Genomic DNA, 19,679 nt, shown 5'->3' on the forward strand with positions numbered 1-19,679 from the left:
TCCATGTCAACTGGCTGCAAGTGTGATTTAGTTATTGCCAACACCTGTTAGGTGCCACAGGTAAGTTATAGGTGCTGTTAATTACACAAATTAGAGAAGCATCACATGATTTTTCGAACAGTGCCAATACTTTTGTCCACCCTCTTTGTTATGTTTGGTGTGGAATTATATCCAATTTGGCTTTAGGACAATTCTTTTTGTGTTTTTTCATTTAAGACAAATTAAATGAAGATAATAATACCAAAGAATTTGTGTTTGCAATCATTTTCAGGAAGAAACTGAGTATTATCTGACAGAATTGCAGGGGTGTCAATACTTTTGGCCATGACTGTATATTTCATACTGAGGTATACAGCAGAATAGGTTAAAATTCAATTGTCGGCATCTGTAAAATCATTACAGAACCCAACAGGATATGAGACATGGTTTGCATATAGTAAACCATTGCATATCTGTAGTTTGTTTATATGTCCCTCACTAATAATGTTAGTAGTGTGTGTGTGTAAAATTTTGGAGCGGTAGGTGTTAAATTAAAGGATTAATTCGCAAAGAAAACTGGCGTGGGCTCCCGCCCAATTTTCTCCGCCACAGAGGGCAAGCCAGTGACTGAGGGCAGATATTAATAGCCAAGAGAGGGACCATTGTTTTGGGGCCCCCCTGGCTAAAAGAATCTGCCTCCAGCCACCCCAGAAGAGGCGCATCTGTAAGATGCACCAGTTCCGGCACTTACCCGCTCTCCTCCCATTGCCCAGTAGCAGGTGGCATATGGGGTAATAAGGGGTTAATGTCACCTTGCTATTGTAAGTAGCCTTAACTAAAACAAATCAGTGACATTCAGGCACTATCAGAAGATGCTCCATTTTTAATGATTTATCAGTAGTGTTGAGCATTCCGATACCGCAAGTATCGGCTATCGGCCGATATTAGCTGTATCGGAATTCCGATACTTAGTTCCGATACTTTTTTCATATCGAATACCGGAATCGGAAGTTCCCATAATGCTAGGAGCCCACTCGATTTGATTCAGCCAATGGGGATCCTCAGAAGTGTGGGCACAACCTGTTAGGCATGTAGGCATGTTAACTACTGGCATGGCTGTGTTTGGCTGCTGAAATGATGTCATGATGCACTATAAAAACCACAGCAGCCGCCATTTCGGGTTCACTCTGCTGTGAATTCAGTTAGGGACAGGCTGCTGTTGAAGACTGTGAGGGACAGTTAGAAATAGCGATCATCAAACATATCTATTGCTCTACCCAGGCTACATAATCCACCACTGTAGCATTTTTTTAGCCCAGCAGCGCTGTTAATAGCTGTCTGCAAGGGCTGTGTAGTGTGTCCTGCAGGCACGTCTGCTTGTAGGCCACCCAGCGTGTGTCTCTGCCTCATACACATTTTTCTTTTATTGCTGCTTTTTTTTCTCCTATGTAGTGTGCTTCCATACGTATCCATATACGTTGGTTGCAAACACTAAAGGAGTGGACAGTGGAGCCTTTCAGCAGCCTTTCAGTGCTATAGCCCATTTCTCTGCACTGTTTTTGGCTGTCTGATAGGTCTCTCTGTGTGTGAGTGCAGCTCACGTTGCAGTGTGTTCTACAGCCACCACTGGTTGTAGTCCACTCAGCGTGCGTCACTGCCTCATACATAGTCCTTTTTTTGCAGCTAATTTGTCCAGATTTTTGCTCCTATATTAGTGTGCTTCCATCCGCATCCATTGTCATTGGTTGGTTGCAAACACTATATAGGATTAGATAGAGGAGCCTTTTTGCTGGCTTGTGCCCTTCAGGGCCAGCCAGACTAGTATCACCCTATTTTTTGGAGCCTCATCAATTACATTGTAGGTTAGCTTCCTGCATTGTAATCGCTCCAAAAAGTTTGTGATACTATAGCTTTCAAACTTTGGTCACATCCTTTTATTTTCCCCCCCCCAAAAAAAAGGAAATAAAGTTCACCAAACACTCCACTTTAGAGTTGTGTAGGCCACATTAGATCATATTAAAATGTAGTACACACACTCTTAGCAAAATTAGTGTTTCTTATACTGGTTAGCAGGTGTTCAGGAATAAGAGCACTAAGCCCCCCCTTTTTTAATTTTCTGCCTATCTTTATCAGTCTACCAAGATGAAGAAGGCAGGGAGTAAGGCACGTGGTCGTGGCCGTGGAGTTTCAGCAGGGAGAGGACGGGGGGATTCAGCAGGGAGAGGACGTGGGGATTCGGTGTCTGCTGTGGCCACCAGTGACCCGGCATCCCCCACTTTTACCAGGCAACAGTCCTTCATGCGCAGCTTTGTAGGACCTCGCCGTACCCCACTGCTGCGTGACGAGCAAATTGAAGCCGTTGTCGGATGGATGGCAGCTAACGTATCCACTTCAATTACTTCCACATCCTCTCAGGGCCAGAGCACTGAAGAGCAACCATCTGTCTCTTCACCACCTGCCAAATTGCCCAGGCAGTCTGAGAGCCCTGGACAGGAGCCATCTCAATCTTTACTTCTGTTCTCAGAATCTGTTGGCTTGGAAAGAGGTGGCCAGCCAAGCAGCATTCTAGAGCGTGAAGAAGAGGGAGTATGCAGTGATGCGCAACTGCTTTGTCCCTCTGAATCTGAAGAGGCGGGTGGGCCAGTGCCTATTGTCAGCACACCCCAGTACTCATCTGATGATGATGAGACTCAGTTGCCAATTTCTGGTGCGTACGGTGCTGGCGAGACAACCCAGGACCAGCCGGTGCTTGAAGAGGGGAGTGGAGATGATGAGGTCCTTGACCCATCATGGCGTCAGCCACAGGAAGGTGGTGGGAGCAGCTCTGAGGAAGAGATTCCCCGAACGGCCAAAAGAGGAGGGAGAGGGCGGGGGCAGAGTTGGTTGCCTGTAGCCTCCACTTTGGCACCCGTGAGGAGCAATCCTCTTCCAAAACACAAAACGGGTGCTCCCAGGACTTACAGTGCGTTGTCTTTTTTTGACACAGTTGCAGATGACATTTGCTTTGTCAAATGCAAGCTGTGTCATCAGAAAGTTAAACGAGGGAAAAATGTGAGCAACCTCAATACCACAAATATGTGGAAACATGTGCGTACCAAGCACGAGGTGGAGTTACACAGACACACTGAAGATGTAGGCCAACCTTCAGCAGCACCTACCACCTCTTCAACTCGTGTTGGGGCCTCTTCCTCCAGCTCACACACAGCTGGTTCGGCTTCCTCACTGGAACGCCATGGAAGAACCACTGCCACTGTTGTCCAGAGACCCAGTGAAATTCCACCCACTGAACCACGTTCTCAGTCATCAGCACACTCCCAGGCCACTCACCGGCAATCGGTAGCACAGGCATTGGAGAAAAAACGGCCATACTCGGCAAACCATCCCTGAGCACTGGCTCTGAATGCCGGCATTGCCAAACTACTGGCCCTTGAGATGCTGTCATTCAGGCTGGTGGAGACTGACACCTTCCGGAACTTGATGTCATTGGCAGTTCCACAATACAATGTGCCCAGCCGCTTTTATTTCAGCAGGCAAGCCGTCCCTGCCCTGCAAAAGCATGTGGAGGGAAAAATTAAAAATGCGCTACAAAACGCCGTCAGTAGCAAGGTCCACCTGACCACCGATGCGTGGACCAGTAGCCATGGACAGGGACTATACCTTTCCCTCACTGCCCATTGGGTCAATGTTGTGGAGCCGGGTACAGATCTGGAGAGTGGCTCTGTACGTATTCTGCCAACTCCAAGGATTGCAGGAATTCAGTCTGTACATATTGAGTCCTCCTCCTACTCTAGTTCCTCGGAATCAGTACTGCATGAGCCTGTTAGGCCAGATATGAGCACAGGTGTGGCCAAACGTCAACAGGCCGTCCTTAAATTAATTTCTTTGGGGAATCGGAGCCACACAGCACAGGAGCTCTGGAATGCCATCAAGCAGGAGAGCGATGTGTGGTTTGTGCCAGCGAATCTCCAGCCAGGTTTGGTAGTGAGTGACAATGGCCGAAATCTAGTTGCAGCTCTGGGCCTAGGCAACCTCACTCACATACCATGTCTGGCACACATGCTCAATTTGGTCGTGCAGAGCTTTCTGAGGGACTATCCGGATCTTGATGCACTGCTGCACAAGGTTCGCCTAGAGTGTGCTCACTTGCGGCGTTCCAGCATGGCAAGATCGCGCATTGCATCTCTGCAACGCCGATTCCGCCTGCCAGAACATCGCATCATATGTGACGTCCCCACCAGGTGGAATTCAACGTTACATATGTTGGAGCGGTTGTGTGAGCAGCAGGCAGCAGTAATGGAGTACCAGCTGCATCAGGCGCAAACAAGTCGCACTGTGCGCCGGACACACTTCATCACCACTGAGTGGGCCACTATGAGGGACATCTGCCAAGTTTTGCGTGCCTTCGATGACTCCACGCGGATGGCCAGTGCAGATGATGCACTAGTCAGCATGACTGTCCCCCTTATCTGTCTGCTTCAAAAAACCTTACAAGCACTAAGTGAGGAGGTTTTTGAAGAGGTCGAGGATGAGGAGTCAGAAATGCCATCTGCTTCTGGCAAGTCTGCGCAACGTGCTTCCACACAAAGGCCCAGGCAGGGGACACTTAGTGAGGAGGATGATGAGGAGTCAATGGAGGAGGAGGAACACATCTCTCCAGAGGAGGGAGGTACACAAGGCTCTAGTAGTCAGTGTGTGCAGCGAGGGTGGGGTGATGCTGAGCAGGCTGAGATGCTGCCTCAAGCTGGAGACAGCGTTTCCAGTCCAGTTGGCAGTCTGCAGCACATGGTTGATTTCATGCTGTAGTGCTTGTTAAATGACCGCCGCATCGCCAACATTCTCCACACGGCTGATTATTGGGTGTACACCTTCCTAGATCCTCGCTACCGGGACAACTTACAAAGCCTCATACCACAGTTGAACCGGGAGCGTAAAATGCGGGAGTACCAAGAAACACTTGTGCAGGCCATCATGTTCTCCATTCCCCCCGTAAGTGTTGCTGGTAGTGCTTTTCAAAGCAGCCATGTGGGTAGAGGCAGTGGAGGAAGCTCTGCACAAAGAGGTAGCAGAGGCAGTGCCGCAGGACAAGGCAAGGCCAGTATGGCCCAAATGTGGAAAAGTTTTGTGAGACCGCCACAAATGGCTACACCATCACAGACGGCCCCAGTCAGCAGGAGGCAACGTTTCCGTCAGATGGTGACAGACTACTTGTCTTGCACTGTTAGTGTACTCCCAGACGGCTCTTCCCCGTTGAAGTTTTGGGTCTCTAAGCTGGATACATGGCCAGAGCTTAGCCAGTATGCATTGGAGGTAATGCTGCCAGTGTATTATCGGAACGTGTCTTTAGTGCTGCAGGTGGTGTGGTAACAGACTGTCGTACGCGACTATCCGCCGATAATGTTGACCGGCTTACTTTTGTGAAAATGAACAAGGCCTGGATCTCACCTGAATTTGCCAGTCCTCTTCCAGAATAAATAATTGCCTGGCAACAGGATCCAGGTCTCCTGTTGTGTTCATGTTTCTATGACCTGAACTTTATTTCGCCCGTTGTTGCTCAGAAGTGCTGTCCACACAGACAAAACACTCGCTCATGTGTAAGTGGGGTTTGGTAACGTCAGCTGATCCCCTGCTGTGTGTATGGCAAAGTGTCCTGCTCCCTCCAAACTCAAAGTACCTCAGATTTACACCTGGCTCCAAGTAGGCCTCGGCCTACTACCTGATTTTCCCTGGGCTCCGACACCGCCAGTTGGTGCTCAGAAGTGCTGTACGCACAGACAAAACACTCGCTCATGTGTAAGTGGGGTTCGGTAACGTCAGCTGATCCCCTGCTGTGTGTACGGCAAACTCTCCTGCTGCCTACAACTTCTGACTACCTCTGATTTAATATGTTCTCTGATTTGCCCTCTGTCTCCACTCTGTTTTGAGTATTTCCTCCGGCCTACAACACCGCCTGTTTCTGCTCTCAAGTGCCGTCTGCACAATCAACACTTGTTCCTGTGTTACCTGGGTCCTGTAACATCTGCTCATCTCCAGAGGTGAGTCCGGCAATGTCTCCTGCTTTGTCTACATTCCCACTACTTGTAGTGGAAAAGTGGACAGAGCAGGAGACATTGCCTGACTCACCTCTAGGGAGAAGCTGCTGTTACAGAACCCCAGTAACACAGGAACAAGTGTTGGTTGTGCAGACGGCATTTCAGAGCAGCAACTGGCATGGCTGGAAGCCAGAGGAAATACTCGAAACAGAGTGAAGACAGAGGCCTAATTGGAGTACGTTGACAGTTAGAAGTAGTGTAGAAACAATCTAAAACTGCCACCAAGTAGGCCTCAGCCTACTACCTGATTTTCCCTGGGCTCCGACACTGCCAGTTGGTGCTCAGAAGTGTTGTCCACACAGAAAAAACACTTGTTCATGTGTAAGTGGGGTTCGGTAACATCTGCTGATTTCCTGCTGTGTGTATGGCAAAGTGTCCTGCTCCCTCCAAACTCAAAGTACCTCAGATTTACACCTGGCTCCAAGTAGGCCTCGGCATACTACCTGATTTTCCCTGGGCTCCGACAGCGCCAGTTGATGCTCAGAAGTGCTGTCCACACAGAAATAACACTTGTTCATGTGTAAGTGGGGTTCGGTAATGTCTGCTGATCCCCTGCTGTGTGTACGGCAAACTCTCCTGCTGCCTACAACTTCTGACTACCTCTGATTTAATATGTTCTCTGATTTGCCCTCTGTCTCCACTGTTTTGAGTATTTCCTCCGGCCTAGAACACCGCCTGTTTCTGCTCTCAAGTGCCGTCTGCACAATCAACACTTGTTCCTGTGTTACCTGGGTCCTGTAACATCTGCTCATCTCCAGAGGTGAGTCCGGCAATGTCTCCTGCTTTGTCTACATTCCCACTACTTGTAGTGGAAAAGTGGACAGAGCAGGAGACATTGCCTGACTCACCTCTAGGGAGAAGCTGCTGTTACAGAACCCCAGTAACACAGGAACAAGTGTTGGTTGTGCAGACGGCATTTCAGAGCAGCAACTGGCGTGGTTGGAAGCCAGAGGAAATACTCGAAACAGAGTGAAGACAGAGGCCTAATTGGAGTACGCTGACAGTTAGTAGTAGTGTAGAAACAATCTAAAACTGCCACCAAGTAGGCCTCAGCCTACTACCTGATTTTCCCTGGGCTCCGACACCGCCAGTTGGTGCTCAGAAGTGCTGTCCACACAGAAATAACACTTGTTCATGCGTAAGTGGGGTTCGGTAATGTCTGCTGATCCCCTGCTGTGTGTACGGCAAACTCTCCTGCTGCCTACAACTTCTGACTACCTCTGATTTAATATGTTCTCTGATTTGCCCTCTGTCTCCACTGTTTTGAGTATTTCCTCCGGCCTACAACACCGCCTGTTTCTGCTCTCAAGTGCCGTCTGCACAATCAACACTTGTTCCTGTGTTACCTGGGTCCTGTAACATCTGCTCATCTCCAGAGGTGAGTCCGGCAATGTCTCCTGCTTTGTCTACATTCCCACTACTTGTAGTGGAAAAGTGGGCAGAGCAGGAGACATTGCCTGACTCACCTCTAGGGAGAAGCTGCTGTTACAGAACCCCAGTAACACAGGAACAAGTGTTGGTTGTGCAGACGGCATTTCAGAGCAGCAACTGGCGTGGTTGGAAGCCAGAGGAAATACTCGAAACAGAGTGAAGACAGAGGCCTAATTGGAGTACGCTGACAGTTAGTAGTAGTGTAGAAACAATCTAAAACTGCCACCAAGTAGGCCTCAGCCTACTACCTGGGCTCCGACACCGCCAGTTGGTGCTCAGAAGTGCTGTCCACACAGAAAAAACACTTGTTCATGTGTAAGTGGGGTTCGGTAACATCTGCTGATCCCCTGCTGTGTGTATGGCAAAGTGTCATGCTCCCTCCAAACTCAAAGTACCTCAGATTTACACCTGGCTCCAAGTAGGCCTCGGCCTACTACCTGATTTTCCCTGGGCTCCAACACCGCCAGTTGGTGCTCAGAAGTGCTGTATGCACAGACAAAACACTCGCTCATGTGTAGGTGGGGTTCGGTAACGTCAGCTGATCCCCTGCTGTGTGTATGGCAAAGTGTCCTGCTCCCTCCACAGTCAAACAACCTCAGATTTACACCTGGCTACAAGTAGGCCTCAGCCTACTACTTGATTTTCCCTGAGCTCCGACACCGCCAGTGGGTGCTCAGAAGTGCTGTCCACACAGAAAAAACACTTGTGCATGTGTAAGTGGGGTTCGGTAACGTCAGCTGATCCCCTGCTGTGTGTATGGCAAACTCTCCTGCTGCCTCCAAATTCAAACAGCGTCTTATCTTAAACTGCCTCCAAGTAGGCCTCAGCCTACAAAATGACTATCCCTGGGCTCCAACATCGTCAGTTGTTGCTCGGAAGTGCTGTCCACACAGAAAAAAACACTCGTTCATGTGAAAGTGGGGGTCAGTAACGTCAGCTGATCCCCTGCTGTGTGGAGGGCAAACTGCTGCTGCCTCCAAATTGTAACTACTTCTGATTTAAACATTCTCTGATTTGGCCTCTGTCTCCACTCTGTCTCTAGTATTTCCGCTGACCTCCAACACCGCCAGTTCCTGCTCACAGTTGCCGTCCACGCATTCCACACTTGTTCCTGTGTTCCTGGTGTTCTGTTACGTGAACTGATCCCCCAATGTGTGTCCGGCACTGTCTCCTGCGCTGTCCACCTTCCCACTACAAGTGGTGGGAATGTGGACAGAGCAGGAGACATTGCCAGACACAAATCAGGGGATCTGCTGACATTACAGAACCCCAGTAACACAGGAACACGTGTGGATTGGGGAGACGGCTACTGTACGCATAAACTGGCGGTGTTGGTGGTCAGGTGAAATCCTGGAAACAGAGTGGAGACAGATGCCTAATTGGAGCACATTGACAGTCTGTTGTAGCCTACAAACGATCTAAAACTGCCACCAAGTAGGCCTCGGCCTACACCATGATTGTCCCTGGGCTCCAACACCGCCAGTTGGTGCTCGGAAGTGCTGTCCACACAGAAAAAAACACTTGTTCATGTTAAAGTGGGGTTCGGTAACGTCAGCTGATCCCCTGCTGTGTGTATGGCAAAGTGTCCTGCTCCCTCCAAAGTCAAAATACCTCCGATTTACACCTGGCTCCTAGTAGGCCTCAGCCTACACCATGATTGTCCCTGGGCTCCAACAACGCCAGTTGGTGCTCGGAAGTGCTGTCCGCACAGAAAAAACACTTGTTCATGTGTAAGTGGGGTTCGGTAACGTCAGCTGATCCCCTGCTGTGTGGACGGCAAACTGCTGCTGCCTCCAAATTCTAACTACTTCTGATTTAAACATTCTCTGGTTTGGCCTCTGTCTCCACTCTGTCTCGAGTATTTCCCCTGACCTCCTACACCGCCAGTTCCTGCTCACAGTTGCCGTCCACACATTCCACACTTGTTCCTGTGTTCCTGGTGTTCTGTTACGTGAGCTGATCCCCCAACTACAAGTGGTGGGAAGGTGGACAGAGCAGGAGACATTGCCAGACACACATCAGGGGATCTGCTGACATTACAGAACCCCAGTAACACAGGAACACGTGTGGATTGGGCTGACGGCTACTGTGCGCATAAACTGGCGGTGTTGGTGGTCAGGTTAAATCCTGGAAACAGAGTGGAGACAGATGCCTAATTGGAGCACGTTGACAGTCAGCTGTAGTCCGGAACCGATATAAAACTACCACCAAGTAGGCCTCGGCCTACACCATGATTGTCCCTGGGCTCCAACAACGCCAGTGGGTGCTCGGCAGTGTCTTTGGCACGGGTACTCCCTGTTACCCAGCCTGGTTCCAGCACGCCAGCTGTTTCCAGGTAGTGTCAATTTCACATTGCCACCAATCCATTGTCCTGTCGTCTTGCGGCCGGGTTAGCCGACTCTACGGTGCCTGCAGTTTAGGTGACTCCTATGTGGGCTGCGGGAACTGGCACTGAAGGCTGGATCCGTAGTGCCAATCGGACATTCTGCTACCCACCTGGGTTCCAGCACTGTCAGCTGGTTCTCGCCAGAGCCTTTGGCCTAGGTGCCTCCATCTCGGTATCCGAAGGTCCAGCACCGTCAGCTGGTCCTTGGTAGTGCTTTCTAGCACAGGTAACTCCTGCCTAGTAACCGTGGTCCAGCACCGTCAGCTATTCCTCGGTAGTGCCATTAGCTCTTGTAGCTTTTGCTACCCATCTGGGTTCCAGCACCATCAGCTGGTTCTCGGCAGTGTCTTTGGCACGGGTACTCCCTGTTACCCAGCCTGTTTTCAGCATGCCAGCTGTTTCCGGGTAGTGTCAAGGTCACTTTGCCACCAATCCGTTGTCCTATCGTCTTGCGGCCGGGTTAGCCGACTCTACGGTGCCTGCAGTTTAGGTGACTCCTATGTGGGCTGCGGGAACTGGCACTGAAGGCTGGATCTGTAGTGCCAATGGGACATGGACCCCCTGTAGGACTGTGGGTTTCGGTAACTGCGACCGGCTTGCGGCCTGGCTACTTTACTTTGGATGGGTATCTTCTGCTACCCATCCGGGTGCCAGCTGGTTCTCGCCAGAGCCTTTGGCCTAGGTGCCTTCATCTCGGTATCCGAGGTCCAGCAATGTCAGCTGGTCCTTGGTAGTGCTTTTTAGCACAGGTACCTTCTGCTTAGTAACCGTGGTCCAGCACCGTCAGTTGGTCCTCGGTAATGCCATTGGCTCTTTTTCCTTCTGCTACCCATCCGGGTTCCAGCACTGTCAGCTGGTTCTCGCCAGAGCCTTTGGCCTAGGTGCCTCCATCTCGGTATCCGAGGTCCAGCACCGTCAGCTGGTCCTTGGTAGTGCTTTTTAGCACAGGTACCTTCTGCTTAGTAACCGTGGTCCAGCACCGTCAGTTGGTCCTCGGTAGTGTCATTGGCTCTTGTTCCTTCTGCTACCCATCCGGGTTCCAGCACTGTCAGCTGGTTCTTGCCAGAGCCTTTGGCCTAGGTGCCTACATCTCGGTATCCGAGGTCCAGCACCGTCAGCTGGTCCTTGGTAGTGCTTTTTAGCACACGTACCTTCTGCTTAGTAACCGTGGTCCAGCACCATCAGTTGGTCCTCGGTAGTGCCATTGGCTCTTGTTCCTTCTGCTACCCATCCGGGTTCCAGCACTGTCAGCTGGTTCTCGCCAGAGCCTTTGGCCTAGGTGCCTCCATCTCGGTATCCGAGGTCCAGCAACGTCAGCTGGTCCTTGGTAGTGGTTTCTAGCACAGGTACCTCCTGCATAGTAACCGGGGTCCAGCACCGTCAGCTGTTCCTCAGTAGTGCCATTGGCTCTTGTTCCTTCTGCTGCCACTACGGGTTCCAGTACTGTCAGCTGGTTCTCGCCAGTTTCTCAGCCTTCTTGTACCTTCTGCTACATTTCCAAGATCAAGCTTTTTGAAATGGTCTTTGGTAATCCTTATTGATCTCCATGACGACGACCCTGATGACGACGACCCTGAAGACCACACCAAAGAACACCAGAAATATGACCCTAAATAATATGACCAAGAGGACAAAGAACATAAAGACAACCACCAAGATACAGAGCAAAAGACAGAAGAACAAGAAGCAGAAGAAGCAAAAGCAGAAGAACAGAAAGCAGAAGAACATTAAGCATAAGACTAAAAATCAGCATAGAAGATATCAAAATTATAAGCAGAAGAAGACTAAGCAGTAAATGGGGATGAGTCCGTTCCTCCTCGTGGTGCCCCTGGAAAATGCCTGCTGCTGCAGGCCAAACTGAACGCGGACAAATCCTGTTGTAAATCTTTTGTGACAGGCAGAACGTAAGGTGTAATCTTATAACTTTTATAGATATGGGAGATATTATTACCATAGGGGCTAATTAAGGGATATTTTTACTGCAGTGATGTATTTATTTTATTTTTTTGAGGATACTGTTTTAAATGGGGGTCGGGCCTGTTACTGTTCAGAGTGATACTATGTTGCCTTTCTTTTCATGTGATGTAATGTAGAAATTGGGAAAAAAATAAGTAATGTGTTCTGCAAGCGGAGCTCTAGATAACTGTGTTATTTCCTGCAGAGACGAGCCCTGGCTGGTAGAAGTGATGGCGATCTGTGCTGGATGAAAGATGAGAAGCAAGGATGAAGGACTTCACCTAGAGAAGTCACTGATGAGTCAGTGTGTTACCTGTACACTGACACTATACACTGTATACTATATACAGCGGTCCTGTGTACAATGTCACCAGTGATCACTGTATTACCTTTACATTATACACTATATACAGAGCTCCTGTGTATAATGTCACCAGTGATCACTGTATTACCTGTACACTGACACTATATACAGAGCTCTTGTGTATAATGCCACCGGTGATCACTGTATGATTTGTGCACAGACACTGCATACTAAGTACAGATCTCCTGTGTATAATAGCACTGATGGTGATATTAGTACTGTTTTTTTTTTATTACTGATCAGTATTGCAGTATTCAGTCACTATGTGGTGGTAATAATATGATGTCCGGCCATGGTGTGGCGGTATTTGTTCCTTGTATGTGCTATTACTTGGTCACCATGTGATGGTAATATGTGGTCTGGACAAGGTGCAGTGGTATTTGTGCCTTGTATGTGATATTATTCAGTCAATGTGGTGGTAATATGTCGTCTGGACATGGTTTGGCGGTATTTGATTCTTTGTATGTGGTATTATAGGTCACTATGTGGTGGTAATATAGTGTCTGGTCATGGTGCGGTGTGATTTGTCCCTTGTATGTGATATTATTGGTTATTTTAAAAATTGAAAAATAAATAAAAATAAACCTAAATTTATTGGATATTTTATCAAATGTTTAATAGGTTAGAGTAGAGTAGGGCCCAGCCAAAAGAGTCTACTTTGCTGTGTTGGCAGCTTAAAAAATCTTTTGGCCAAAACAAAAGCTGCCGGCTATATGTTGATCTGGTGATGGGAACTGTTAATGTGTGATTGGTGAGTAGTGGCATTTTCCCAAGAGAGAGCGGTGGGACTGTGGACAGTTTGAGGGGCGGAGGCCGGGTTGGGGTGGAGCCTGGTAGGAGTCTCAAGCGGGCCCCAAAAATTTTGCCAGTATGGGGCTCCAAAATTCATAATGGCAGCCCTAGTCTCATTGACAGTTACAGGATTCGTTTGATTGCAGTGATTGCCTCAAAAGGTTGTGCAACAAAATATTAAGTTAAGGGTACCATCATTTCTGTCCAGGCCTAATTCATGAGTCTTTTTTTTTTTTTCAATTCTGTGGAAGCATGGTGGAAAAGCAATGTCTGACTTTCATTTCTTCCCTTTCATATATTTTTTATATATATTATTACTTTTGTCAGATTCAAGTTATTTTTGTGACCATTGTGGGTTTTTCTCTCATTAAAGGAGGGGTACCAACAATTTTGACCACGTGTGTAAATCAGTGTATAGATCGTACATCATCCTAAATAGAAATACATAAGCTCTAAATGCATAGCGCACTATCAGCATATAATTAATTATAATGTATTGAAATGCATGCATATCACATATAATATCAGAATATGACGAAAAGTGCCTTTGCTCCATTATACAATCTTTAGACAGCATCCTCATTGTCCGGGTAATCTCATGTAAATCCCAGATGGTGCAAAATCACAAGTCCATATGTCAGTTCTTCAGCCAATAGTGGTGTGTCTCCTATGTGCATATGTCCACTTCGACCAATCCAGGACACATCATCAATGTCATCGGATGGTCACACGGCATTATCAACAAGCAGCCACATGATCGTGACTCCTCTTACAGGCTTCAAGCTCCCAATTCCATTGTATGGACAGTATTTGGCATAATTCACTTGATTCACTCTGTACAGAAAAAAGCAGCCTCTCATCATTCATTAACCAAACTACCCAATATATTATATAGAGATATAGGTAAATTTGTGAAGGAGGGTAGTCTAATATTTTTATGCAGGTGAAAAGTGGGCCCCCAAAATGCAATGTTACTGGTGGGCACCCCAGTCCGACACTGGCCTGTACAATTAATGCTATTTGGAAGTGACATTCAATCTTTTGATGTTAGTACAATTACTGGTAATGCAATGCCAGTGTTAAAAAGTATTTTAAAAATCTGCATGCTAAAACACTAATTTACAAAGAAAGGATTTGTCATTGCATCTCCATATGCAGAGAACTATATCTTTTTTATTTTTCTGCTGAACGAGTGGTGTTGGGCCTTAAAATTTGCCATATCAGTTGACATTTCTATTGGTACCTATTGGTACTTTTTTTTTTTTTTACATTTTTTGGGTGGAGGAGTGAACAAAAAGTAGAAATTCATAAATGTTTTTTATTTTTTTTCACACCATTCACCATTGTGGTAAAAGTGATCAGGCAACTTGATTCTTTGGGTTATTGCAATCTCAGTGATACCTCATTTATATAGGTTTTTATGTTCTGCTTCTTTTTCACACTAAATGCTATTTTTTACACACATTAATTTGTTTTTCAATTATCATACTCTGATAGCATCAGAGGGGTCAAATGCGCTAGAGCCAATTATAGTAATGACGTAGCAGAGATTGCATGTGTACAATTAATTCATAAATTCAATATATAGGATCTAGTTTTACAAAATGCGTGTAAATCCAATTGTTTGCATCTATAACCTATCTTATTTTGACATTTTGCAGAAAATTTGCGGCCACCATTCCTCGTCCATTTTCTGTGCGTTATAATCCATACACACAAAGCATTGAAGTGTTAGATAATGTACAGCAGTTGAAGAATCTAGCTGATTGCATTAACAGTAAGTAGCCATCTAATGTATTTAAGCACCAGAGCAGATTTTTCAATGTATTTAGAAAAGAAATTGACGACTTTATTTGACTGGAATTGAATTGTCAAATTTGACAAAAATCCTCATTCAAGAGAATGCAGAAATTTTGCAATTTGCTCTGAGTGAAATCAGTAAAATGGCGCTACCTTGCTCAACCGAAGAGAGCTGTCAAAATGTTAAAAAGAAAAAACATACCTCACTGCTCTCTTCACGCGTCTGCTGCTCCCTGTTTGTTTTTCGGTCCTCTTTGCTTACATCACACGGCATCTCCGACTCCTTGTTCACTCTAGGCTGGGGCTGCCTGTGAGTGAGCAGACCCCGGAGTTCACTGCACATATTTTGGAACCTAAAATTCCCTTCCCAGAGTGAACACTAGGTCAGAGATGCGGCACTATGGACCAAATAGTGGGCAGAGACCCTAGAGCATAAGAAGGAGCATTCAATTTGGGGAGAATAACTTAATCAAGGATTGAACATCAGCAAGAAGCAATGGCATACCTAGAGTCCAATGGGCCCCAGTGAAAAATTTAGACCTGCTCCCTTCAGTTTGTTGATCAGATGTATTTGGCCCTTGTAGAGTTCTAAATCCTATAATGAAATACTTGTTCCCTCCTCTCTCAATATGTAGTAATGTCCCCATTACTGAACCACTTAGATATTACTTTTGCCTTGCGACTTGGTGCAACATCAAGCTATAAAAAAGATTTTTTCATTACCAAATTGCTCCTCAATCATTGGGAGAAGTTGGTCTTGGAGGATCTTGTTTAGATGCTATTCTTTATTCATGGCAGTTTTCTTAGGTTATAAAGTAAGTGAGCCCACTCTCCTGGATGAAAAGCAACTCCACATCTGAATAGGCTCAGGATTCTTTACTGTTGGCATGACACATGGCTCATGGTGTCCATCATCTTTTCTTCAGTCATTCTTCCAGATGTCCCAAACAGTCTGAATGGAAGAGAAAATATCTTTAACCTAGTCCTCTGCAGTCCAATCGCTGTATTTTCTGTAAAGTTATTTTCTTTAATAAAGCCCCATTCACATGTTGTATACAATGTTCTAAACGAATACAATATTCTCTGCTTTCAATACTTTATTATACTTCCTGCAGGTGAAATCGGCATCCTTTGCTCTGCACTTCGGAAGCTTGAGTGAAGAAAATCATGACAAAGAAAGAATCAAGATATTTGCATTATATTATCAAGATATTACTGCTTCTTACCTTTTGAATACATATTGATGCATGATTCACACGAACAATAGAAATAAAGATAATGTTTTGTTCCCAGTACAAACTTTTTTCAATGTCTGGTAATCATGCACTAATGCTTTACTATACTGAGTATACCAATGCATTGTATTCGTTATGTAAGTAATCTGCAGCTGCAGTTGACATGTCCACTAAAACAAAAAATTTTTCTAGTTTCATAAAATTTAGTAAAAAAAAAGTGGTGCAAGCTAAATCCATTTTTAAGGTACAAAAAGTTATGTTTTTTTTTGTTAAAAAAATGAATGCCCCCCCGAAAAGTTAGTGAAAGTTAATCAATAGCTATTAAGTTAACTAATATAGTGCCAATAACAAATGCAACTCATCCTGCAAAAATCAAACCATGGAGAAAACAAAAAGGTTGAGTTTCTATATATAACATCTGTATCCGGTCCTTTTAAGTCTATGCTAGACACTGATCGGGTGTCCATAGCCAGATCAGCAAATTGTATTTTCAGAGAGGAAAAGGACTGGAGCCCTAGTGGCACCTATTGGAAGTAACAATCTTAAATGTAAGCATCAACCCTTTAATGAGCCCTCCCACATGACTTAGAATAATAAAAAAAGCTCAATTTGCAAACATGTTTTTCAGGGTGTTGCCACTCCTCAGTGCAAAGTATCACATCTGATTTGGCTGTGAGGGGCATCTGACTGGAGTCTAAGGGGTAACGTTTCTCCTTGTGGAGAGTGGCATGCTTGACATGCCAAGGTAAGGAGACTTATAGGCCGTGCAATGCTTCTCTAGGAAATTAAATATATAAATTATCTCTTCAGAGAGCAAGAGGACTTAAACTCTAGTTCCACCTATTGGTCAATATCGACCCTTTAATGAGCCTTGTCACATGATTTGGGATAATAGCAAACCAGAATCTTAATTTGTATCCAGTTTTTAAAGCATATCTAATACACGTTTGAGATTTTGTTAAGGAGGGGTTACGTGTTAGCTTTTTAGTCTCAATCACTTTAGTCTGTCATCATTTTTCCATGGTTGTTCATAATCTCAGTTTGCACTGAAGAGGGGAAACACCCCTATACATGTGCTGTCAAAGCATGAGATCCAATTTGACTGTATGAGAAGCCTCTGAGTCTTCTTACCCTGTCATGTCAATCATGTCAGGTATAGAAATAAATGTTAGCACAGCCAGTAAGGGAGGTGCCAGGCAGTAGGTTCACAAACCTTAAGATCATATATCAAATACTGGGCACAGTCAAGGAGCTTTGATGCAAAAAATAGAAATTTTAATACATACAGTAGCCAATAGTAACAAATGTTTCGGTCGTGATAGACCTTCATCAGTATCCTAGGGTTAATTGCTAGAAGATCATGTGAGTATATCACATTCTGTTAGGCAGAAATCAGTAAAGATGAGTTGCCGGGAGCATAGGTGGTCAGTGACCAGTGATCATTTGTGCAAAATTAGAAACACGCCGGGAGCCTATGATGCGGTGTCCGCCTCCCTGACTGGCGGTGGACACCGCGTCATAGATTACCCGGCGTGTTTCTAATTTTACATAACTGACCACTGGTCACTGACCACCTATGTTCCCGGCAACTCATCTTTACCGATTTCTGCCTAACAGAGTGCGATATGCTCACATGATCTTCTAGTAATTAACCCTATTACACTGATGAAGGTCTATCACAACCGAAACATTTGTTACTAGTGGCTAGTCATGTCAGGCATGTCATTCTCCAGAAGGAGAAATGTCATCCCTTTGAATCCTAGACAGATCAGAACGTACAGTAAGGGCTCATACTCACTTGTGAGAGACTCACACTATTCTCATTCGAGTCTCTCGCATGAAAACCTGGCACTGCCGCTGACACTCGGACCGGAGCGTGCAGCTACATAGAAATACATGTAGCCGCACGCTCCAGTCCGAGTGCCGGCGGCTGTGCCAGGTTTTCATGCGAGAGACTCGAACGAGAATAGTGCGAGTCTCTCGCAAGTGAGTATGAGCCCTAAAGTACATTTTCTGGTCTGGCTGTAAAACCAGTTCAACACAGCAACTGATTTGCTGGATGAGTGGGAATGACCCCATAAAAAACTATGGGATCATTTTCCCTACTACATTTTTGTAGGACTTTATAGGTAAAAAACAAAAATGGTGTTTGATTGGACAAATGGAAAAAATACTTAAAATGGTACAGGTCTGTAAATGTGTCACAAAAAAATTCTGGTTCCTTAGCGGTAAAATAGGTTGGTATTGATGGGATTATTACGGTTGATATGACAATGTAATTCAAAACTAAAGCTTTATATAGATTTTTTTCTTTGGTCGTTACTCTCTGCTCATTTAAAAACATAAAAAACACATATATACAGTGTTCTTTTTTACATGAGCAGAGAGTAACATTCAAAGAGAAATATCTATATAAAGCTTTAGCTTTGAATGAGATTGTCATGTGTTGCTATTGTGTACAATCTTACCGCATTAATTTAACTCTGCAGTCTAACATAAAACCACTAATGGCAGTGGGAATGAGAGCTGCAAAACTATGTAACCATAGTACAACATATTGTATTATTATTACTATTTAGCTAGTCTGCTGATAATATTAAATATCAGTTGCATTTATATCATATTCTTTTGAGTAGAAATGTGATTTTTGCCAATATTAATATTATCTTTATGAATAATATCGTACAAAGAGCACATGATTATCAACATTATTTCATTAATGAATAAAAGTAATGCTAAAGATCTGTAATTATAAGAACTTTAAATAATATGGGACTGGTTTCACAGTAAAATTAGGTATGTCAGATAACTACAATGTACTTCATTTAATATGTAGACTTGATTGCCTATGACACTGATAGCGAACCTTTTAGTGATCGAGTGCCCAAACTGTAACCTAAAATCCAGTTATTTATCGCAAAATGCTAATACGTCAAATTCACTTGAATACTGAGATTTTAGTTTAAAAAAAAAATCATACACAAACATCTTTTGGCTTAAAGGAAAAATACAGTATGATGAGTGCACAACTCCCTTATACTCAGTACAATGCCCCCACAGCTCTCCTGTACACAGTATAATGGGCTTACAAATCCCCTATACGTAATATAAGGGTCCCTATGCACTGTATAATGACCCCACAGTGACCCTATACACAGTACAATTAGCCCTCAATTCTCTTATGCACAGGATAAGGGGCCCACAGCTCCCCTATACAGATTATGTCCTCACTAATCCCTCAAAACACAGTATAATGACCCTCAATAGAGTCATCACACTATAATGGCCCCAAACTGTATACTGGCTCCTACAGTATCCCCAAACAGTAGTCCCCACACTGTATGATGGTCCTCTCAGTAGTCCCCAAACTGTATAGTAGTCCTTACATTAGCTCCCATGCAGTATGATGGCTCCCTCAGTAGTCCCCACACTTTGAGGTCAACCACACTTTTTGTGGGCCACCAACAATAGTCTCTACACTGTATGATGGCCCCCACATTAGTCCTCATACTGTATGACGGCCAACCACAGTAGATCTCAAACTGTATATTAGGCCCACATTTTGAGGGACCATGATAGCAGCCTGTACAATGTATAAGGGTCCTCTCCCCACTGCATGGGGGTCCCCCACATTGTATGATGACCTC

The 19,679-nt window shown here is 45.4% G+C and overlaps 1 protein-coding gene across 1 annotated transcript in view; it reads left to right on the forward strand.

The window, feature by feature from the left end:
• The window catches only part of PAH (phenylalanine hydroxylase), a 277,534-nt gene extending 261,438 nt beyond the window's left edge, over positions 1-16,096 (forward strand). Inside the window, exons 12-13 of the mRNA XM_073575163.1 lie at positions 14,659-14,774; positions 15,913-16,096. Of these exons, the coding sequence (XP_073431264.1) occupies positions 14,659-14,774; positions 15,913-15,956 (160 nt within the window). The 3' untranslated portion in view covers positions 15,957-16,096. The remainder of the gene's footprint in view (positions 1-14,658; positions 14,775-15,912) is intronic.
• Positions 16,097-19,679: the final 3,583 nt, after the last annotated feature.

The sequence above is a fragment of the Dendrobates tinctorius genome, unplaced genomic scaffold, assembly GCF_039654945.1.
Source record: "Dendrobates tinctorius isolate UK_male_01 unplaced genomic scaffold, ASM3965494v1 ptg000043l, whole genome shotgun sequence".
Lineage (NCBI taxonomy): Eukaryota > Metazoa > Chordata > Amphibia > Anura > Dendrobatidae > Dendrobates > Dendrobates tinctorius.